Here is a 23,044-nt window from a genome sequence, read left to right as displayed (position 1 = left end):
GAATGGTGGGAGGGAAACGTAAATTTTCTGATGCGTAAACTGGTCCGCCAAGAAGCGGAAAAATAAATGCATTGAAATGCACCTTTTAGCAACAAAACTCGCGTTTTGTATGCAATTTGCTTAACAGAGCAAAACTTTTAGAGCCAATGCAGTCGAAAAGGCCCAACTACACTTTCAAAAAGCCAACAACAAACCAAACCAGCCCAAACAATACCATATAGTATACACCAATAATAATGGATAACAACAAGTACTGGCGGTAATTTGGATTTTGGCCCCTGCGACTGGATAATTAGTGAGTTGGTGGAGCTGGATATCGTTTCCAACGACCTTGATACACTTGAATCAAATATTTTCAATCGATTTCCATTGTTGATTTCTTTGGCAATCCGTCTAGAGCTCTATGGTATTGTTGGCGGTGCTTGAGAAGGGTTTGCCTGATCTTTTCTGAACACTCAAGTGCCTCCACCCACTTAAAGTTGGCCTAGATTATGGACTTTGTCATCGCTTAAGACCCTGCTTATGATAGTTCTGTCACTCGAGGGGACTTTGGGGGTTATCAATTCAAAAGCCTCGATCAAAGTTGGTTTATGCCAGCTTAAGAAAGTCCCACGTTGGAGGGGATTAAAGTTGTCGATATAATTGAAAATTTACTTTTCTTCTTGGTTGGTTTTCATTATAATCATCCCTGGGAATTTTACATGATTGGTTTTTTGTTTATAGGGAACATTGCAAGATGATATGGATATGGTGATGACTAAACAATTTGGTAAATTCCTGCCTTGATCCATTAAAATACTTCTGATTCACCATGATTCATATAGTACTTTCCGAGGATGATTCAAATTTTGTTAATGTAAATAAGTAGGTTTTTACCAAAGCTTTAATACATTAAGTTTTATATAGACCCCTTTCTAATTTAAAAGAAAGCCTAATTAAGATACGCTATGTTGTTTTAAATATAGTTCATAACATTAACATAATTATAATAACAAGTTCAAGCACCAGAAGCCAAGATTCTTCAAGATAAGATTAATGTGTGCCATTTCTTAATGAAGTGGAAACAACAAGTTCAATAACCCAAAAGCTTGAAATCCTTAAATGAAGAACGATGATGTATATTCCCACAGATTTTTAATAATGCTTGAAAACCCTAATCCATTATTTATCACACCATTTATATCATTTGACAAAACAGCAACCAAAACAAAGAGTAAAACTAATTAACCTGCTTTGCCATATAACACCATTAAAAGCCTATCACGAGGTCTTATGTTTTCTCCACCTCTCTTTTTGGCCACAGAAACCGAATCGCCAGACGGACTATTACGATATATCGCCACGCCCCTTTGGAGTACCGGCTGCACCGGGGGTTTCGGCGGGATTGGGAGCCGGAGCGGGATCTGGTGCAACGTCCGCGGCGCTGACCAATGGCTTCACACGCTCCAAGGCGATACGGAATGGATCGGGAAATAGTTTGAACGGTGGATTCCAGCCGCAGACGCAGCGCATCAATGTTCCCCACCAGCAGACGCAATTTCTGGCCCACTTCAGCGAATCTGGGGTAAGGAAATCGAAATCTACACTGAAAGATATATTTATAGGGTGTTTTTAAGGGTAAGAAAATAACACAAGCAAAAGCAGCTACTTTTAAAGCTTACAAAACAAATAGCTCTGCCCAATCTCTGCCGCCACACGCACAATATGCCACATGGTTGCATTAAAATCCTATTTAGGCATCTTATTGCTCTTCTTTTTTCAAAGCCTGTAATGCCAAAAAATAACAGAAACCCCAGAAGAAATCATCTTTAATGAACTCATTAAAATGATATAATATTTTCTTAATTTTTGTTCAACAACGATTTCTTTTCTGTGTATTCGTAGATGGAGAGTGCTGATCGCAGAAAGTAAAAGCGACAGAAAACCAATCTCAATTGGCATAACAAGAAGCAATCGAACTCAGGCAAAACAATTTCGCTTTGGCATTGCATAACAAGTTAACAAAACAATTGGCTCTGCTCTGATTTCGGCCAATATCAGTTTTTTTAAAAGTTTCGGGAGTCTTACGTGACTTCCAAACAGTAAATGCTTTGCGGCGTTTCTTTTTTTTTTTTTATTACCACCTCAAGTAGGCAAACTTCAGAACCAGTTCGAAGCCACGCGAACTCCACTTTTTGCTGTTTAATTTACAAATAAAAAAAAATATAAAACCTTTGCCACACAAAACCGCAGAAAAAGGCCAAATCGAATTGTGGCAAAACATATTTTACCTTTCACCCGATTGCATTTCATGCTCCACATTTTTATTGTTATTTGCTTAACGTTTTGGCAAACCAACGAACTTTGTTCATAAATCATGTTCGCATTACCAGCCCCTCTTTAAAAATCGTTGTTTATTTTTTAAAGAGTTCGAAATGCAAGTGTGTATTTACTTATATATATATTTTGAAGTTGCTAATATTTACCTATAGGTATATTTATTTTAGGTCCAACTCATAATTGAAATGTCAGAGCGGAAGCGTTTCACACTCTATTTTGCCTTTCCGTTTTCTCATTTTGCCCACATAAATTTCTCGAGTTAATTGCAGCAATTTGTTGGCCCATTCGGGCGAAAGTGCTGCCTTGATTGATGCCGGCTTAAATATCAAATCAGCTCACGATTAATCGGCCATAATAACAATTGCTAGTGGGCGCTCGAAACTCATTAGTTGGCATTACTTTGGAGATCATGCCTGGTGGTTAACAGACTCATTTTCCCCGAGCCATTCTCCACCTGCCATCTATTGCCAATCTCCAATCGTATTCATGGCTCTAACACTTGGCCACGCAAAGAAAAGATTGATGTTTTTGTATATCAATCAAATTGTATTTAGTGTCTTTCCATATAAGCTTTAAGGTGAGAATATAAAACTAACTTTCTTAAGGTCTTAGGGTATCCCATCTGGTGCAATTCGATCCTATTCGTATCTATTTCAAATCAAAATCTATCTTACATCCAATAGATTTAATATAATAATAATAGATGTATATTCTTTTTAGACTGGGTTCCAGCTTTGATATTTAATTATACTCTTGTTAATGATTTCAAGTTTCTTAACCCTGTGAAAAATAAAACACCGTTCAGGCGCAAAACGATGTTATTTTTCGCCGTGCAACGGATTTGGCAACCTGCTGAGGGGAATCTCCTAACTTTGACAGTTGCGAGGTTGCCTTCAAATAAAAATTAAATAAATACGAGCGCATAAATTATGGATGAACGGATTGGAGGGGATAGGATGGGGATGGGGATGGTGATGGGGGGATAGCATCTGGAAATTTGCACAAAACGCTTTAGACAAATTTGAGAATCACTTGAATGGCATGGCGGTTGAGAAGAGTTCGCACGCAAGACAATCGACAGCAGACGAACCGCAGAGATTGCGGTTCCATGGTTCCATGTCGAAACTGTAACAGTTTCCCATGACGATAGTCGACAGTCGAGGCTGTGAACGAAGACCAGCAGTTGTGGCTTCTTGGGGTATTATTACCTATGTTCCAAAATATAAAATTCGTAACCTTAACTGTAACACTAATCTTATAAAAATAAACCTTCTAACGCTTCCATATCTCTCTATTACAGAACGAAAAGCGTCCGGTGACCAGCAGTCGTCCATCTTTTGGCAATGGAGGCTTCTCACCCACCAGAACTCGTACCCAAGCCCCTGTTTCGGCTCTTCCGGAGAATCCAGCCACCCCGGCAGCCACACCTTTTAGACCCCGCAATCGCTATCAACCTGGCAGCTCCACTGCATCCACCACGACCACGACTACTGGAAGTGCAGAGGTCAGCAGCAAGCGTTACAATCGATTTGGCAGCAATCGGGCCAAGTCCACTAGCACCACATCAACCACTCCAAACTCTCCTTCAGAACGTCCCAGTTTTGGAAGAAAGTCTCCCAATCCCAGGCGACCCGTCTTCATTAGTCGCGAAGTAAACGAACCAGTGAGTGTGGTAAGCAAGCGACCCTTCAACTACAGTGGAGCCAGGCTAAAGCTGCCGGCCAGACCCACTGCTCGCACCACCAGCACCACCGAAAGTGCCGAGGAAGAGGAGGAGGATGTCCTGGATGAGGAGCAAGAAGATGAGGAGCAGGAGGGCAGCGATGAGCTGTATGAACAGGAATCGGACGAGGGAACTGAAGAGCACTCCGAGTCCTCCAGCTTGGAGAAGTTACCACTCCAAGAGGAGAACGTAACCCCAGTGACGGTGGCCAAGAATGAAGCATCCTTACCTGTAGAATCAAACTCTGAAATCACCACCATTTCCGAAGTGGATCATGAGAGCACCAGCATTGGCAGCACTGAAGAAAGCCAAACGGATGTCTCCGAGGTCACCATTGCCGAGATTGAGGTCACCACTCTGCCCCCTGCTAATGAGGAGGAGATTGTAGAAGAAGCCACCACCATTGTTCCACAAGAAAACCAATCCACTGAAGATCTCCATGTGGAAGAGCCAATCGTGACCACTGAAACGCCAGTGGAGAGCACCTCCAAGCAGGAGGAAATAGAGATTCAAAAGGTGGAGGAGCATGTGTCCAAGCCGGAGGAGAACGTGTCCAAGCCGGAGGAGAACGCGTCCAAGCCGGAGGAGAACGTGTCCAAGCCGGAGGAGACAAAGTCATCCAAACAGGAGGAGCACAGCTCATCCAAAACAGAGAACCAAAGCTTGAACAAGCAGGAGGAGCAATCCGAGTCCCAGTACGATGACGAAGGCGAGGGTGAGGAATACGAGTACGATGATGAGGAGGGTAGTGAGGACTCCACTAGGGAGGTGGAAAACCAGGACTCCAAGGCATCCACCCCAAGTGGCGAGCACGAAGACGATCGTGAAATCATATCGGTGGTGACCACCAAGAGCGTGGTCAATGGATCTACGGTACTACCATCTCCAGTTACTCCTGCCTCCAACTTGCTAACCGAAGAGGCGGAAGAAGAGGAGGAGGAGGAGGCATCTCATGCTGATCTTAAATTGGAGACCACCACACCCATTACCCTGGAAGAGGAAAAGGCCAGCAATGCCACCGAAAACTATGTGGTGGTGGCCTCCATCCAACCCAGTCGTAGCATCAATGGAGCCCGGTTCCTGCCCTTCCCCGCCATTGAGCAGGAAGAGACCAAGCAGACCCTCTCCGAGCTGGAGAGGAAGGTGCACTCCAAGCAGCAGCAGACGCCGGCTCAAAAGCCATCGGAGGGCAGCGAGGAGGTGCAGCCAAGTTCCTCCTCCAGTCAACCTCCCGTGGTTGCCTCCACGGAGAGCATCATCGACAAGCTGGATCGCGTGCAATCGGAGCTCTCCAGTGGCTTGCTCTCGGGCAAGTACCCCATCATCAGCCAAATGGACTCATCCACGCCAGCAACTAGCACCACTGTGGGAACAGGTGCCGGAAAATTCGCTCCTCACATTCGGAAGTATCAACCCAGGACCACATCCCATGCTCCCAGAACCACCAGCAGTGGCAATAAAGTGAAAGTCCACCACTTCGATGATGGGGAAATGGATGAGCTGGCCACCCTACTCCCGGTGGGCTTCAAGTCAAGACCAAGCTACAAAAATCGTAAGATTACGACCACCACAGAAGCTCCACCAGCTGAGGTATCGAAAGCCAAACCAGGACGCAACTCCACCATCAGTCGATCCTTTAAGAGTGGTCAGGTGACCGTGCAAGATGTGGCCCAGGCGGGACTGCTGCCCAAGGGTTACAAGCCGCCCAAGACCACCTCCACGACGACCACTACTGGCAGACCGGAGGAGAGTAGTCCTTCCTCTGATCTGGAGAGCCTCTTTAGCGAAATAAAGTTTGATGAAAACTTGGCTTCACTCCTTCCCAAGGATTACAAATTGAGCAGTTCTCCCAAGCCGCCGGCGAATACGACCACTTCCAGTCCCTCGAGCACTCCCAGAAATCTCCCAGTTGCCGTGCCTTTCGATGATTTGAGCACTTTCCAGCTGCCTCCTGGTTACAAGGCTCCAGCGGCCAAGGAGGAACCCAAGTTGCCACTCGCAGTAACCCCCATTAAAATAGACAACTTGAAGGATCTTCTACCTCCTGGATTCAAACTTAATGAAACGGAGAGCGATACTAGCGATGAAATTCCAGCTTCCCTGCTGCCACCTGGCTACAAACCCAAGAAACTGCATCCCGCCTCCACCAGCACCACCTCCACCACAACAACAACAACGGGTAAACCCAAGGCGGTGGTTTCCAGTACCACTGAAGCTACAGCTGCTACGGAACCTGCTGGAGGAAGTGGCTTAAAGGTGGTGTTCCCGAAGGGCTTCCACAAAAGACTGGGCTCCCACCGTCTGACCACACCTCATCCCTCAGGAGAGGGAGGTCCTTCCACTGAATCCTCGAACTCTGGTCCACAGGTGATGATCAAAAAGGGTCCACCAACCAGAGCCACCACCGAGTTCACCGGCTGGCCAACTCCACCCACCACGCCGCTGTCCATCGACAAGCTAAATGCCCAGACCATTAACTTTGAGGATCTGCTGACCGCCAGTGGAACCAGCAGTACCACGAGCACTACCACCACTTCGACTAGCACCACCACTACGACTACTCCACGACCTACAAAACCGGGTCACTGCACCGCCGACTGCGATCTGGCTGCCACCATCAAGATCATCGATGGTGTGGCCTGGAAGCCGGAACTCCTGGATCACAACACCTTGGAGTGGAAAAATCTAGCCCATGAGCTGGAGGCACAGGTGGGTTTTGTAAAGCATAAGGCCCAAAGTGGGTTTATAATGGAACAGCATTTGGGAAACAAAGGGTTCTGGGGTTCCTAATTTGCATCTTTATATGATGATGATATAATTATAATATTCTTTCCTTTCCCAGCTCAATGACGTCTATTCCGGAGCCCCTCAGCTGAACAAGTGGTACAAAAAGGTGCGCATTGATAGCTTCAGCAAGGGCAGTGTCCTGGTCGACTACTATGTGGAGCTGGCCAACATAACCGAAGATGTGGACACCTTGGAGATCCGACAGCTCTTCCACGATGCCCTCACCAGGCCAGCCACTCCGGTTTTGCCCGACAAAGATGCCCAGGAGAATGAAACGGACAGTGTTTCGGGTCCACAAGAGGAGCAGCTGGTCACGGCCAGCTATCAGATGGGCAAATACATCATCGATCCGGTGGCCACAGATTTTAGTGGTAAGTAAAGGGATTAACTTTCTGTTTTATACACCTGATATTAATATGCTTAATTTCCCCACACAGTCATAGCCAAAAATGTTCACACTAATGTGGAGTTTGCGGAGGAGGATCTGCTCATTCCCCAATGGGCGATTGTGGTGATTGTGATTGGAGTGGGTTCCCTGGTGTTTGTCGTCATCTTTGGCGTCACAGTGGTAGGTTGCATATATATTTTGAAATTTCCGTGTCTGATATTAATTACTAAACCCATTCCAGTTGCTCAATCGCCAGAAGAGGGCCAAAAAGACGCCTATACCTCTTACAAACGATATGCTAAACGAGCTGAAGGTCAACCATATGGGTGGTGCGGACAATTATGGGGTAGATGACTTCTACAACATTGATGATCCCTGGAATGATACCAAGCAACCTATTAAGCCGAAGGTACCACAACGTTCCTCTGTAATTATTATAGTAGTTCTTGTGATTTGATCACCAGGGGGGGAGTTTTTGAATTAAACCTACTTATGATCATTTATTTTTCCCCCCAGCGCTTTACCAACTCAATGCACGGCAGCAACAGTTCCAATATCTATGACAGCTGGCGCTCCACCCGTCATCCGCATTCTAGCGGGGATTACTTCTACGACCAGCAGCCGACCTATTCGCAGAAGGGCGACTCGCTGAAGAGGCCGCAGCTCCACCATGGCAACCACGGTAGCCACAGCCAGTATCCCGCCAATCACCACCACCAGGCGCCGCAGCAGCAGCAGCACCAACAGGCCTATGGACACCAGTATCCGGATGCCTTCGCCGATGCCCACCAGATGTATAGCTATAACAACCATGCGAGTCGGACGCGCTATTCCCGCGACTATGATCCCGATTTTTGAGCGGGTTATCTTATCTTGACTGGACTGGACTTTGGATGATCCAGATGATCCATCCTTAGCCGTGCACTAGCTTTAGTAACTTGCGAACGATTTTGAGTTGTAACTTAATAGCGTAAAGATTCGTAGTTGTAATGCTGCTATAATTTATCGTACTGCCCCCGCTGGCTTGGCTCAAAAGTCGTACACTTTTCAGTAACCACAGCCAGCCGTAGCTAAACTATGTATAAGCTATCTACTTTTGTATACTTAATTGGAGCTGCTATATCTAATATACGTACGAAGGAAATGTTTCTGAAAAGAACGTTGGGGCATGCACCCCGGAAAATAAATAGTCATGCACTCTTAGTTAATCCTAGTTGTAAAGTAAAACTAGATACACTACAATATATACTTTGTATTATTTAAAGTACTGGCGGCTTGCTATAATACTAATGATGTCTGAGACTAGACAGAAAATAAAAAAACTATATACACAGATGTTTGTTTCTTTAAGTTAAAAAAAAGAAAATAAATAAAAAAGTAATTGCCGAAACCCGGGATTGAACCGGGGACCTTTAGATCTTCAGTCTAACGCTCTCCCAACTGAGCTATTTCGGCAGTTGGAATTGGTGCGGCAAGAGCCGGTTTTCACACCACCAATGGTTTGAGTCTAATTGGAATAAATTTGAGTCAGTGTTGTATAATGACAAATAAGCTTAGCCAAGACATCTACCAAAACATTTAGTAAACAACGCCCACTAAGTTTAGTAGCATTTTTGACACTTGAATTGCATCTGCCGAAATAGCTCAGTTGGGAGAGCGTTAGACTGAAGATCTAAAGGTCCCCGGTTCAATCCCGGGTTTCGGCAATAACTTTTTATATTTTCTTTTTTATTTCTTAAATTTTATTTTTTAACATTCTAATTAAATATTTAAACGTCTGGCCTCCCAGAACAAAACTCCAGCAACCCACAGATAAATAAAACATCTCTATTTTAAGGCTCATTTATTTTAAATCCCTTTTGGTTAATGGAGCAGAGTCCTTTTCAATGTGCGCAGGATTACTGCCTTAGAATCCTTAGTCATTTGATTCCTAGATCTCGCTAAAGCTAAAGAGTTAACGATCGATTTGTGTTGTATTTTTTGGGAGGGTTACTTCTATCTGCTTAAAGTCAAGGTTTGAATCCTCGGTCTTAATAAAAAATCAATAGATCTCACATATGCACTACATTTTGGGGGTATTTAGGGTACTTTGGGAATGGGAGCTGGGTTCGGGGGTTCTTAAATATCTACCAATTGTTTCGATTTAATTAAAGTCAGATAAAATTTTCACTAATATCACCTTCTAGAAATTTGTCCAATTCGTTTTCATTAAAAACTGATGTAAATACACATATGTATATGAAGTTTGATCCTTAAGCTTTGATTTTGGCGATGGGGCAATAAATAAAATCAAGATAAACATAAAATGTAATTTAAATAATTTGCATTTATTTAAAAATTAAAAAATAACTAATTTGATAATTGAGTAATTTTTCAAGTGCTTTGTTTTGCTCTCTTATTTTTCATATCTTTTTTGGGTAGGCAATTTATTTCGCTCACATACTTATAAAATATGCAAGCGAAAGTGTCGATGAGTGAGTGTGTGGGTGTGGGTGTATGTTTAAGGACGATTTAAACAATAATTAAAAACTTAGCAGTGAGTTCGATTGGGTTTTATAAATGTACAAAATGTAATTAATAAACATCAAAAATGTACTAAACTAAACAAAAGCACGAAAAATTGCCGGTCCAATGCCTACAATTAAAAATTTAGTTATGCCTAATTATCAACTATGATATATGTATAATCTTGTATAATTGTATGTATAATTGGTTTCGTAATATTTTAAACTACAATTTATAACACGCGCCACGACGTAAACAAACAAAGGCCAGGATAGATATATATATGTATATGTCTGCTTGGGGGTTGTGAAAGTGTATATATTCATATATATATGCACTTGGTAACTATGTATACGATGAGTCAGTACATACTCGCTAAATAATTAAATTTTTAACTGCAAAATGCGCAGCACACAAGATTAAACAGCGCTGCGGGAGCAGTTCATCAACAAACAAATAAAAATATAAAAACTTATCATCTTCTTGACCAGGGTCAGTACAATTTTGATTTCAAATCGCCTTGATATATGTGTTTCTTTATAATGGTGTATTATTATGAATATATTTAAAGGTGTCTATGTATATGCATATGCGTGGATCGGGTGAGGGTCACAGTGTCGCTCCATCCATCTTCTGGTCCCTACTCCACGGCAAAGCCGCAGGTCTCCTCAACGGCCTGCGTCAGCTTGTCGCAGAGCAGCTGGTAGGTCTCGTAGGGCGGCAAATCGATCCGGTTAAAGCAGGTGTGCGCCTTGGGCAGATTCTGCGTGGGCACGTCGGCAGTCAGGTGAATGGTGAACAGTCGCGGGCCCACTGCTCCCGTGGATCCTTGCAGCGCTCGGAATCCTTGCAGCGGAACTCGCGACGATCCCGTCACAAACTGCAGCAGGCGGGCTCTCATCTCAGAGCTATAAGACTCGACCACCTAGAGGAGATTACAAAGAAGTTTAGTTACCATTTAATAATGATTAATCATAGATTGGTAGATCATTTGGATTAGTCTACACACCTGCCAGAACCACAACACCTGCGTCGTTTCGTTCGTACAGTGCTTCAGTCTCGTATTGTTCCGCCAGTCGTTGACATCGATGCTGGAGATGCCGCCAATGACCAATTCCAGTTCGCGCTCATCAAACGGTCTTAAGAGATGGCTGGGTATAAGCTCACAAAAACCTAGAAAATATAATCTCTTTAGATATTTGTTTAAAACGAAGGCTAGTTCCCACTACCAACCTTTCTGCAAAGCCAAAAACTGCTGTTCGATGCCGCGCATGAAACGATAGTTTACATAGAGCTTGACATACTCCCGCTTGTTCTCCTCCGTCACAGCGATTGAGGCACCTCCGGGCTTCAATTCGTGCACCACCAGAGCACCAAAGCTATTGTTCTCCACACTGAATGTGGACTCGATGATGCCGCTGATGTTGCTCTCCCTAAAAATAATCAATCATTAAATAACTTGTTTTAGAAGCATATAAATAATCAAACTCACAGCATCCAGGTGAGGCTGCGATGCAGGTCCGGATCCACGCCCTCAATATCACCAAGCGTAATCGGTTTGTTCAACAGCTGCTTGTAGAAGGGTGTGGTGAACCCACCATCCAGACAGTGACCATGGAACACGGCAATGCCCAGGGTGCGTCCCACGAAATGGAAATAGGACAGGTGATCGGGATTCACTCCAGAGTCCGGATTGATCTGCAGCGTGTAGTGGTCATCCCGACTGTACTGGAATAGGCCGTACTGGGGGTTCAACATCTCGCGGGAGAGCAGGTGCAGCCACTCGCGCGCCACGCCACCGTAGTCCAGGCCCTCCTCGCCCTTAAACTTAACCATCAGACGCTTTCGCATGTCCTTGGCCCGCATTTTCATAATCAGTCTATAGCTCTCCTCGAAAATCTCGTTGCGCGACACCTCCAAGCGGCAGTGTCCGGATTGCGGCTGCATCGTTTGCAGCTCGGTGCGCAGAGCTCGCAGCTTGCCCACCAAATCGCGTCGATACTTGGGCAGGAGATCGGCGCCCTCGAGCAATCCCTGCGGCAGATCCGGAACAATGCGATGGGGCGGGTTTGTTGTGGTTGTGGTCGTCGTTGTAGTTACGTTGTTCGCTGGTGCTGGCTGGGCTGGAACGGCTGCTGTGGCCGAAGGAGTGGCCGGCGCAGGAGTAGCAGCTGGCGGAGCAGGTGTGCCTGCACTCGCAGCAGCCGGCGGGGGCACGGCTCCCCGTCTAATCATCTGCAAAATACTGCCACTTAGCCGGGGATCCGTGAACTGTGTGGTTCGATTGTTGTGGTCCACGAAGTAAACCCTTCCCGAGGCCGTCTTCCGCTGCTCCCAGCCACTCGGCAATGGTCCAATCGCATCCAGCGTTAGATGCTGGGTGTCAAAGTCACGGGGTATCCGTGGATCGTGCCACGTAGAAACGCCCGTGGGTATGTGATAGAAGTACACCTGGCCTTGTTGTGTGGTCCTCATTTCATAGCCTGGCGGCAGATCCAGAAAAGGACGAGCTGCCTGATTGGCAGCGGCAATGGCTGCTGAGGCGTACCGCTGGCCAGATCCTCCACCGCCGCCGCCCGAGGTGCCACCGTTTCTAGTTCCTCGCGAGGATCGCCGCCTCGTGGAGGACTCCTCACCCTGTTGCCGCGAACTGCGACGCTGGGAACGCTGACCGGGTGTGGCTGCTGTGTAGGATCTACTACCTCCACTTGGTGTGCTGTTTGCATTGGGGCTGTGCACATTTCCATTGGACGAGGGAGTCATTGAAGCTGGTGGCGATGTATTTGGGGTTGGCGGACTCTGACTGTGCCTGGGAGGAGTGGTCGTCGTTGAAGTTGGCGACGTCGTGGCGGCATCCTCCTGTGTCCACCCGTTGCTAGCACTTTGGGGCTGCGCTGCCTGACCACTTCCGTTTGCGCTGCCGCTGCCATTCTGAGCATTTCCATTCACATAGTTCTGCTGACCCGTAGGAGATGTGGGCGTGGCCTCTGGCTGGGCATGCCCGTTCGTTTGGTGCTTTGGCGTTTTCACATGATTGTCGTTGCTGTGCAGGCGAACCGACGCAGATGTCGTGCTGCTGGTGGGCGTAGCCGGTTCGTTTGACTGACGCTGCTCCAAAGTGCGACCTCCCGACGAGGATGAGGAGTTCGATGAGGAATTCTTTTTGCCGGGCGTTGTTGTGGCCGAAACAGGTGTGGTGGGGCTGGTGTTCTCCTTGCCCACGCTGGACAGGATCTCCGTGGAGTGCCTGCGTTCGTCCGAGGCCGTCACAGCCAAGTCGCGACTGCGATGGCCGTTGTTCATCAGATTCGTGCAGGTTGTGGAGCGCGTTGGTCCAGCCGGCGCCTGTCGATCACCGCCATTGCCGTTGTGTGTGTTGTGGCGTTGATGCGGCGAAGTAGCCTGGCTGCTCCCTCCCACCACTCCTGGATGCCTGGGCCTGTCCCACTGCGTGGACTTGGTCGCATGGTTCACATAGTAAATGCGTCCATTGTCCGTGCGACGCTCCTCCCAGCCCTCCGGCAAACTGTCCTCCGAAGAGTCATCTTCCGAGGGTCCACGCACATCGCCACTGGGTCCCACAATGGCCAGGGGATTGCCACTACTGGGTCCATCCTTGGAGAGCAACGAAATTATGATTTGACCACGCACCAGCTCATCGTCATCCGGCGAAAGTTTGCCCAGGTCCAAGCGTTGAACTGCAGGTAGGACATGTTATTATATAAAATATACGGAACATATTAGCAACAAGAGTATCTTACAGCCAGCTCCTTTCAGGCTCTGTATGTTGAATGCGGGTATCCTCACACATCCCAGAAATCCACTGCCCTTGTGGATCTTTCGCTGATTCCAAACGGTTATCGTGATTGCATCGCCAATGCCCAGAAACAAATCGTAGTGTGCATTCCATTTGGGATCCAAGGAGGACTTACTTATCTCCGTCGAGTACACTTGGCCAGTTCCATCCACCTGAACCTTAGCAAAGGGATCGGGTAGACCTGCAAAGAAAAATGTATATGCAAATTAGCAAGACCAATCAAACAATATAGTATACATATTTATTTTCTATTGTTAACTATTGTTAGGGATGATGAAAATTGGGAAAAATGGGTTTATTTAACACTGTAAATTACATTTAAAGTGTTAAATTGGATATGCACACGAAATGTTCTACAAAAAAAAAACCTATTTAAAGGTAAACGAATATTCTTGGCTGGTTTAGTTTGGATAAAACATGGAAGGTTTCAAGTTACTAGTGCTTTTGGTGCTGCTGATAATACCCCAATTTTATTCAACTACCAGCGGATATAGCCATCGGCGTCCTGGTTTTGCACAGCGCTTGCAGATTAAACCAGGCTGCTTGCAGGTGCCTCAGAAATATACCGAAGCTCCAACTCCAACGCCGACTATAATCTTTTCTTCATTGGAGGAGGTCAGCGAAGCAGAAGCAGATTAATCGTACTAAAGTTCCCCGCCGAGTGTGAGTTCCCTGTTTGTTTGTAGCTTATCAGTTTCCGTCTGTGAAGCCCCTGTTATAAGATGAGGCCTATATAAACGCGGTCATTTCATGAGAGATCACCATACTGAAAATTGCAATGTCTTCTACGTGGATTCACCTGCTGGGACTGCTGGCTCTGTTCCTTTTCGTCAACCTGGCCACAGGAGAACCCTTTCCCTTCGACGAGAGGCGCCACAGGGGATGGAATCCACGTCCGGGATCAATGCCGCAGATTCCCACCACACCACCTTTTAATCCATATGGATAAGGTGACACAAAAATTATTATAGCTGTCTTAATTTCAATCCAACTACTTTATTGGAAGATGAAAGTTGCAGATTCCCACCATACCAACCTATTAATCCGTATGGTTAAAACGATATTGTAACAAAAATATTTGTATATAAACACCCAAAATAAATATATCCCACTTATTTTCTATATTGAATACTTCGCATTCATTTTTTCCGAACTTTTTAAATGTCCCCATGTTTTATGTGGAAATAGTTTTACTATATTTAGAACTCGACTGACAATCAAAAGGGGGGAACTCTTCATTTGGGACCCAGACCCAGACCCACTCCACTCTTTGATTTTTAGTGTAAGGGCAAGAAATGTCAATTAAATCTGAACAATGCTTCAATAAAAATGTTTACATCCCGTCGAGCGCTAAATGTGAATGCGGTCAAGTGTCATTAGTCAGAATATAGAGATATGGTAACAGATACTAGGCAGTAGTGGAGGAATGAAATCTATCCTCCAATCTCCGCTATCGCTTATGCTTATCGTCTTAGACGGCCATTGATAATGCCTGGAATCTTGACAAATTAAGCGCTCGGCATTCCGGCTGAATTAAACAATTAAGAACCATATTGAGCCGCAGACGATGATTTATGCGTACCTGAATCGACCAGACTCAACCAGTCAAGTCCCTCCCAGTCTGACGGCCTGTGAGTCATACATATAACCCGGCAGATATCACAACTAAGTTTTTTCGCACTCCCATATTTGTATCTACATATAGGTAACTAACTATCTATATCCATTCGTGAATCGCTATCTCAAGGCTGACGACGCTGTTGTCATGGCTAGGGCCATGCTGAAGCACAGCAAGAGCATGTAGAGGCCTTCCATCAGCTGGTGAGGATGGGATTCCATACTATCAACCATCAACCCGTTTGACTGACTTGGCCAGGTAATTCGAGTAGGCCACATTGCGACGTCTTCGCTGTCGTCGCCGGGCAGCTGTTGATTGATTTTATGCAAGAGAGAACATACAAGGAACAGCAGGGGAAGAGAATAAAGGTAGGTAGACAGCAAACAGCTAAAGAACACTCTATATATGGAAGTAAAAGGTGTGTTTGAAAGAAATGTGCTTAAACTTCCTCTGCAGTGCATTTTAAAAAAGTGTTCTTAGCTACCTAAGAAGAATCTGTTTTGTAAATCTTAAAGTTCTATAGAAAAACTAAGAAAACTATCTATATTTACTGAAGTATAGTAAACCCTATAAAATCCATTGATCTGTATACTATCTGTACTAATTTTACGGATGTATAATATTTTAAAGTTCTATTAAAAAAATACAAAGAAAACTAACTGTATCTATTATGAAATATAGAAAACCTTATAGAATCTATTTGTTTCTCCAATATCTGTACTTATTTCGCTCGGGATAAGGTCAAAACGACAAAATATTTTTATTTGTGCCGAGTATAAAAACAAATATATTAGAACAAAGTATTGAAAAAGTCGGAACCGACTTTAATCTTTTATGATTGCATAATAACTGCCAGTGTAAACTGAACCAAAAAGTCTGGGGGATGTATAAATGAGTCAGGGGAACTAGATTGTTAACATGAATCTGTTTAATAAATCTTAAAGTTCTATTAAAAAACTAACCGTATAAAATCAATCGATTTCTATACTACCTGTACTTATTTTACAGATTTATAATATTTTTAAGTTCTATTTAAAAAACTAACTGCATCTATATGAAGTATAAAAACCTTATAGAATCTATTGGTTTCTCCGCTGTCTGTACTTATTCCGCCCGAAATAAGTTCGATTCACTTTATAAATTGTCAAAACCACAAAATATTTCAATTTGTGCCGTGTATAAAAACAAATATATTAGAACAAAGTATTATGAAAAAGTCGAAATCGACTTCAATCTTATATGATTGCATAATAACTGCCAGTTTAAACTGAACCAAAAACTCTGGGGGATGTATAAATGTGTCAGGAGAACTAGATTGTTAAAAAAAATACTTGAAGATTAGAAACAATTTGAGAAACACCAGATTCCCCCTAATATACTTTAGAATAACTACATATGTACTACAAGCGATAAATGAACCCGACAGATTGCATAACCCTACGTCAGACGCCACCGGCTATAGTTCCTCACTCTCTTCATGGATGAGCTGCCTGAAAAGTGAGAAAGAAGAATGAAGAAAGCCCGCTTTTGGGCCAATATGGCTGTAAATACAACCCCCTTTGGCTTAACGCTACGTGGCACAATTTCGTGGCCCAGTCGACAAGGCGAGGAAGTTAACGACTGGCTGCACTTTCACTCGGACGGAAGCCGGCAGTCAGAGACGGTAGTCAGCGGAGCTTGAAGTCGGCCTCATGCCACATGCCACATGCCACTGCTGGAGCAGAGGAACTGGACACAAAAGAGTACATATTAGTCACCGCATTGGGCATGCTTTATTCTGGGCAAGGAGCCACCGTTTGACAAGGGAATCGCTCAGCGGCGGCGGCTTCAGCGGCTGCCTTCTCATCCTCCTCCCGCTTCCTGATCCTCGCCTCGATGAGCGGACGGAAGTGACGTATAAGTCCTTGGGGCGGCCAGGCGGCACCATCGCCCAGGGCACAAATGGTATGGCCCTCAATCTGCTTGGTCAGCTCCCACAGCATATCGATCTCGCCGATCTGCGCACGTCCAGTCACGAATCTCTGCATGATCATGTTCACCCAATGAAGACCCTCGCGACATGGTGTGCACTGGCCGCAGCTCTCATGCTTGTAAAAGGCCGACAGACGGGCAATGGCCTTGATAATATCCGTATCCTTATTAATCACAATCACAGCGCCAGTGCCCAAGGACGATTGCACTGCCATCAGTCCATCATAGTCGTGGATTGCAGTATTGGCATCCTCTTGGGTTATACAGGGAGTCGATGAGCCACCCGGAAGGATGGCCAAGAGATTGTCCCAACCGCCAATCACTCCACCAGCATGGCGTTCAATTAGTTCCTTTGTAGGAATAGATAGCTCCTCCTCGACGGTGCAGGGATTGCAGACATGGCCAGAGATGTTGAATAACTTGGTGCCCGAATTGCGGGTACGTCCAAAGCTGGCAAACCACTTGCCACCACGCCGGCAAATTGTTGGGGCGACTGCCACCGTTTCCACATTGGTCACCGTGGAGGGACAGCCAAAGACACCGATGTCCGCCGGAAAGGGTGGCTTGTTCCGTGGCTTTCCCGCCTTGCCCTCCACGGATTCGATCAGCGAGGTCTCCTCCCCACAAACATAGGCTCCAGCTCCCCGCTGAACATAGAGATCGAATTCGAAGCCAGAGCCACAGGCATTCTTGCCCAAATAACCCGCCTTGTAGGCCTCTATGATGGCATACTGCAAATTACAGGCCTCGTTGTAGAACTCGCCACGTATGTAAATAAATCCGGCATTGGCACCCATTGCCTTTCCCGCGATGAGGCATCCCTCGATCAGCTTGTGCGGATCGTGGCGTATTATCTCACGATCCTTGCAAGTGCCCGGTTCGCCTTCATCCGCGTTCACCAGCAGATACTTGGGCCTGCCATCGGGCGGCTTGTGCATAAATGACCACTTAAGACCACTGGGAAATCCTGCGCCACCGCGTCCTCGCAGTCCGGAAGTCTTTATCTCGTTGACTATCCACATATCACCCTTTTCGAGGATCTCCTTGGTCTTGTACCAATCTCCTCGCTTCATAGCTGCCTTCAAACGCCAGTCGTGGCGACCATACAAATTGGTAAAGATGCGGTCAGCATCGGCAAGTGGGCCAAAAGTGGTTTTCGTCTGGGGTGGTGGAGTTCCAGGCGGTGGTCCTTTGGGCGGAGGAGGCTTAGGAGGCGGGGAAGAACCTCCTTTGGGTGGAGGAGAATCACCCTTCGGCGGAGCACCGCTTTTCGGAGGAAGAGAGCCTCCTCCAGTGGCTGGTGAAGCAGGTCCTTTAGGGGGAGTAGGTTCCTTTGCTTGCAGAATCATAGAAGACTTTCTTTCCATATACACGCCTTTCATATTCATCCCATTCAAGTTCACATCTATAAATTCACTTCTCTGTCCATCTACTTTCTCCTCCAGTGGAGATTTCTTTCGTTTAGTGATATCCTTCAGCCTCTTCAGCATTTTGGCCTCCATTTCCCTTTTTTCGTCTGGATCAAGTTCTTTTTCCACATTTTCATTGATGGGAAATTTCGTTGTGGGCGGCAATTTCTCGGTGGGAAATTTTGGACATTCTATCTTGGTAGGTTTATAAATTTCCCTCTTGGCTGCGCGCTGCTCAGCCGATAGTAAATCGTCGTTATCAGTATTGATTAGCTTTTCTTCGCTCAAAGTATAAGATATTTTCGTTTGAATTGAGCTTTCAGTGTAATAAGGAACGTTTTCTTTCACATTTTTTAGACTAGAAGCTCCAAAAAGGTTCAGCAGCTTCTTATCAGCGACTTGCAAGGCATCTTGAAACTTCTTTACTTCCGATAGGCTTCTATGACCGCGAAACAGTCGTAAAGAAATCTTGTAGGCACCAAAAACCCGGCGATTCAGTAGAAAAGATATCATATTTTCTATAAATTTCTATATCCGGCAGCTCTGAATTCTATTTCGAGTGTGTAGTATGTCGTTAATAATGAAAGGAAACTCCTAAGCTTACTATGTCAAAGATTTTCGATGAAGAGATATGAAAAACCCATTATGCAGCGTTTATTACTCACAATTGTGTAGTTTATGGCCCAAGCGATCTATTTATAACTTGGTAAATGTACGAAAAATTCAAGCTTGGACTTTCCCATTGATGACGGTACGCGGCGGTGGGTATAATTCAAATCTAATCAACAAGAATCGATAAAATGTGAAGAACAATATATATATGTATATATATGGGGAGGAAAAGCAAGTACTGAATAACTATGCCGTATACTATAGCTTCATAGAACTTGGACATTAGCATTAATATGCCAATCAATATGGAAGTGACACTAGCGGCCATAGACCCCTTTTTTGGGAACCCAAAAATCCCCCATTGGAATCCCGCGGATATGGTACATCCACATATCGTATAGCTAGCATTTTTTAGGGCAGCACATTGGGCAATGCGTGGCGCGTGATTTAAGTGCAGCCGAGTGTAAAAAATGGACAAGAAGTGGAAAAAAGCAAATAATAAATCACCAATACAGGCAAAGAAAAAAAAAACCATGCCGTGTGTGCTTGTGGGCGAATGCGAGCGATTGAGCCGCAATGAAAGCAAATTAGTAATAATCACTTTTGTTATATCTAAACAAAATATGGAAAAAGAGCTCAGATATGGCACCACTCACACTCACCCACTTGACTTGATGGGTGCCAAGGGGGCGGTGATGTGTGTGGGGCCCGCCCCTTTTCCGCAATTTGTATAAAAATGAAAGTAGACAAAAGGAAGTGCTAATTTTAGCGATACCCCTTATATGCATAGATAAATGCGAAGAAGCAGAGGCAGTAGCACAAATAAAACAAAACTTTAATTTGCCGAAAAAGAAAATGTGTTATGATTGGAAGGCTAAGCAGGTGCGTAATTGATGGTTCTTGAAAGAAAACACACAAAACTTGGCTGAATTTGAAGCAGGAAACTGCTTGAAATTCCCCCTAACTAACCAAAAGTGAGTCAAGCCATTAACCCCAGTCAGGTGAACAAAGTTTCCCCAGATATTTAACGATATCAGGAAAATTAAGTGATTATGGTCAACTATACATGGTGTTTACTTGAAAACTAGAAACATTTCCTAGTAAAATCAGTACATTTTCAAGATAATATGTCTAATACAATAATAAACTGTTAAACATGTTATACATCATTAAAAAATTTTGATTTTTTTTTGGAAATATTTAAAAAACCAAAAATAATCATTACATTACGGTTCCTAGTAACAAACCCATGGTTTTTGTGGGCAAACCTAAATTCCAGGAAACTAATATTTAAAAACAAAAAATGTGTAAGTTCAATAGAACCCTAAAGAAGATATTATTTTGTTTAATAATAAAAAACTTTGGGAATGTTTTCCCTGCATACTTATAAATTGATTTTGGTACCTAACATGGTAAGTTAAATATAACCCTACAGAAGATATTATTTTTTTTTAATAATACAAATTTTTGGGAATGTTTTCGCGGCATACTTATAAATGGATTTTCGTATCTAGCATAGTGTAAGTTAAAAAGAACCCTAAATAAGATATTAATTTGTTTTATAATACAAATTTTTGGGAATGTTTTCCCGGCATACTTATAAATGGATTTTGGTATCTAGCATAGTGTAAGTTAAATAGAACCCTAAATAGGATATTAATTTGTTTTATAAATAAGATTTTTTGTTAATGTTTTCCCGGCATACTTAAAATTCTAGAATCGATTGATTTCCAAAAATACTCACGAAATAAATCCTTGCGGGCCAAATTTCTAGCACACAATACTGTAAAAAAGATCAATATATTAGAGGGAATTACTGTGAGTTCTTTATATAGGGCGGACTTACTCGTTATTCGAACTTTGTGTGTACCATTGCGACGTGGGTAATCCAATTTATTCATAATTTCCGACTTTTAATTGATATTGTTTGGTTTGTATAAAAATAAATGGATTTATTTTGTATATTGATTATTTATACGAAGCGGGCATGTTTATTGGTGTTGTTGTTGTTGTTGAAGTGGCGAATGGAGAGCGGAAAAGGAGGAGAAGGAGAGGAAACAGCGGAGGAGGAGGAGGAGCAGGTGAGGGCGGTGAGAGGTAATTTCATTGCCGAAGGTAACTGCAGTTGTTGTTGTTGTTGTTGCTGCTGTTGCGGTAGCCTTGACGGTTGCAATTGTTGTAGTTTTTGCGCTTGTATCTGTGTGTCATGGCACACGCACATAGATATATATATATATATATTATTAATAATAACACCGATTTGCCGTTTCTTTTCTTTTCTTTACAAACTGCAATCAAAGATAACAAATATAAATGGGTATTATTAGCCAGTTCGGCCAAGATAGTGTATGTATTTCCCCGCCCCGAGTGCAAAAACCCAGCCCAAAAGCGAAGGTGTTTGTATGTAGGTAAGAAATCTTGCAGGTAGTAGGCAAAATATTCACCAAAAACTCACCCGAAATTGTTTTGCCACCGTTGTTGTTGTTGTTTATGCGATTGTTGTTGCTGCTGCTGCACCTCACACGCACATGTCTCGCTCACTCTCTCACGCACACACACACTGACGCAGCGCACGCATGCTGCAAGGGAGAGCGGGAGCGGTTGCGGGGGATCTGTCTCCCTCTCTCTCTAACTCTCTCACTGTGTATCTCTCTATTATTTCACAAATTGCATTAAATGAAATATTAATTAACTTTAATTTAGTCGCTGCTCCAGTATGGGTGCCACTATTTACTCGCACTCGCACTAGTATTTCCTTTTGCTCTATGTAGCTGTGTGTGCGCGTGTGTGTGGTGTGGTGTGGTACTAGAATTTGCAATAATAACCAGCGGTGGCGCAGTTCTGTGGCTCTGGGTTCACCGGAAGTCGGCCGAAAACTCTGCGAACGACGCACGCCCACGCTTGCACGGCCACGGATCGGTTGAAAGTACGCGATTTGTAGTGTCGCGGCGCGCTATTGTTTTACGGATTCCCCTAAAAATTTAGCTACTTCGAACGCCATTTTTATTAGTGGTGGGCAAGTCTGGATTAGTGTGACCGCGTAGTTATCGATAAATGGCTCTGCAATATTTTGGTATATTTACCGTTTTGGTTTTTACAAATATACAGAAAAATTCCATACGGTCATGCTAAACAGTCACTGTTAAATTTGTACTCAAATTTCTGAAAACTGTTAACCAGTTTCTGCGCGCTTTTAACCGCCTTTCAAAAAATATATCTGATTTTTGGCGGCAATACTATACGAATTGTACTTTTAAATATTCAAAAACGTAGAGTTTAATTAAAACAGTCTATCTATTAATTTATAAGATTAGGGAACTGCTGCGCTTTTTCCCAAAATTGACCGAAAATCGATGTATTAAAACGGTCTTGCCAAACAGCCACTGTTAAATTTGTACTCCAGTTTCTGTGATCTGTTAAGCAGTTTCTGCGCACTTTTAACCGCTTTTCAAAAAAATAGTTCTGTAGCTGATTTGATTTATGGCGGCAATACTATACGTATTGCACTTTTAAATATCCAGAGACTTAGAGTTTAATTAAAACAGTCTGTCTATTTAAGTTCTGGACACAAAAATAATAAAAATTAGTAAAAAATCGAGTATAAGATTAGGGAACTTCGGCGTTTTTACCAAAAGTGACCCAAAATCGATGTATTCTTTTATTTTTCTTGTTTATAGAATAATAAGTTTACCACTCATATGTACTGTTGCCTTTGATAACAAATGAAATTCAATATAGGTGGTGAAAATTTTGTTTACTTTCCTTTTTTGAAGAGTTGTTTCAACGAATAAATTGGCTAAACTAAACATAGAAAAAACAGTTTTATTGGGCTAATTGGAATACGTGTCAAATGAGTAACTTCAAGCTAAAGGTTAAATAAAGTTCGTTTTCAAAT

At 43.9% G+C, this 23,044-nt stretch overlaps 5 protein-coding genes and 2 non-coding genes across 10 annotated transcripts in view; 4 read left to right on the top strand and 3 right to left on the bottom strand.

Moving 5' to 3' along the window:
- LOC119549353 (flocculation protein FLO11) overlaps positions 1-8,552 on the top strand; it is a 40,700-nt gene extending 32,148 nt beyond the window's left edge. For 3 of the 4 annotated variants that reach the window (XM_037857339.1, XM_037857340.1, XM_037857338.1), the window contains exons 4-9: positions 1,304-1,564; positions 3,620-6,751; positions 6,885-7,200; positions 7,267-7,397; positions 7,459-7,644; positions 7,734-8,552. In XM_037857339.1, the coding sequence (XP_037713267.1) occupies positions 1,304-1,564; positions 3,620-6,751; positions 6,885-7,200; positions 7,267-7,397; positions 7,459-7,644; positions 7,734-8,075 (4,368 nt within the window). In that variant the 3' untranslated portion in view covers positions 8,076-8,552. The remainder of the gene's footprint in view (positions 1-1,303; positions 1,565-3,619; positions 6,752-6,884; positions 7,201-7,266; positions 7,398-7,458; positions 7,645-7,733) is intronic. The other variant, XM_037857341.1, reaches the window with a different exon arrangement.
- A 47-nt stretch (positions 8,553-8,599) lies between these two features.
- Trnaf-gaa lies at positions 8,600-8,672 on the bottom strand. Its single transcript has one exon. It is a non-coding gene; the product is annotated as a tRNA-Phe (tRNA).
- A 178-nt stretch (positions 8,673-8,850) lies between these two features.
- On the top strand, positions 8,851-8,923 carry Trnaf-gaa. The gene has a single exon. It is a non-coding gene; the product is annotated as a tRNA-Phe (tRNA).
- A 602-nt stretch (positions 8,924-9,525) lies between these two features.
- LOC119549440 (E3 ubiquitin-protein ligase Smurf1) lies at positions 9,526-22,175 on the bottom strand. Its single transcript, XM_037857533.1, has 8 exons — positions 21,605-22,175; positions 20,996-21,437; positions 20,894-20,932; positions 13,484-13,720; positions 11,215-13,420; positions 10,956-11,155; positions 10,732-10,895; positions 9,526-10,647 (listed from the first exon to the last, which is right to left on the bottom strand). Exons 2-8 carry the CDS (start codon positions 21,048-21,050, stop codon positions 10,363-10,365), a joined length of 3,186 nt encoding a protein of 1,061 aa, XP_037713461.1. The 5' UTR covers positions 21,051-21,437; positions 21,605-22,175; the 3' UTR covers positions 9,526-10,362.
- Positions 13,957-14,300, top strand: LOC119549444. Its single transcript, XM_037857536.1, has one exon. The coding sequence runs from the start codon at positions 13,957-13,959 to the stop codon at positions 14,176-14,178; it is 222 nt and encodes a 73-aa protein (XP_037713464.1). The 3' UTR covers positions 14,179-14,300.
- LOC119549443 lies at positions 14,267-14,668 on the top strand. The gene has a single exon (XM_037857535.1). The coding sequence runs from the start codon at positions 14,318-14,320 to the stop codon at positions 14,486-14,488; it is 171 nt and encodes a 56-aa protein (XP_037713463.1). The 5' UTR covers positions 14,267-14,317; the 3' UTR covers positions 14,489-14,668.
- Positions 16,918-19,118, bottom strand: LOC119549441 (NADH dehydrogenase [ubiquinone] flavoprotein 1, mitochondrial). Its single transcript, XM_037857534.1, has one exon. It carries the CDS (start codon positions 19,048-19,050, stop codon positions 16,930-16,932), a length of 2,121 nt encoding a protein of 706 aa, XP_037713462.1. The 5' UTR covers positions 19,051-19,118; the 3' UTR covers positions 16,918-16,929.
- Positions 22,176-23,044: the final 869 nt, after the last annotated feature.

Source organism: Drosophila subpulchrella, chromosome 2R, assembly GCF_014743375.2.
Source record: "Drosophila subpulchrella strain 33 F10 #4 breed RU33 chromosome 2R, RU_Dsub_v1.1 Primary Assembly, whole genome shotgun sequence".
NCBI lineage: Eukaryota > Metazoa > Arthropoda > Insecta > Diptera > Drosophilidae > Drosophila > Drosophila subpulchrella.
This window is presented reverse-complemented; position numbering and strand designations above follow the sequence as displayed.

Coding starts and splice junctions, on each gene's coding strand:
- LOC119549444 (XM_037857536.1), top strand. CDS start 13,957: ATGGAAGGTTTCAAGTTACTAGTGCTTTTGGTGCTGCTGATAATACCC.
- LOC119549443 (XM_037857535.1), top strand. CDS start 14,318: ATGTCTTCTACGTGGATTCACCTGCTGGGACTGCTGGCTCTGTTCCTT.
- LOC119549441 (XM_037857534.1), bottom strand. CDS start 19,050: ATGATATCTTTTCTACTGAATCGCCGGGTTTTTGGTGCCTACAAGATT.
- LOC119549440 (XM_037857533.1), bottom strand. CDS start 21,050: ATGAATAAATTGGATTACCCACGTCGCAATGGTACACACAAAGTTCGA. Junction 20,933..20,995: donor ACACAAAGTTCGAATAACGA/GTAAGTCCGCCC, acceptor TCTTTTTTACAG/TATTGTGTGCTAGAAATTTG. Junction 13,421..13,483: donor GAGCCTGAAAGGAGCTGGCT/GTAAGATACTCT, acceptor TCCTACCTGCAG/TTCAACGCTTGGACCTGGGC.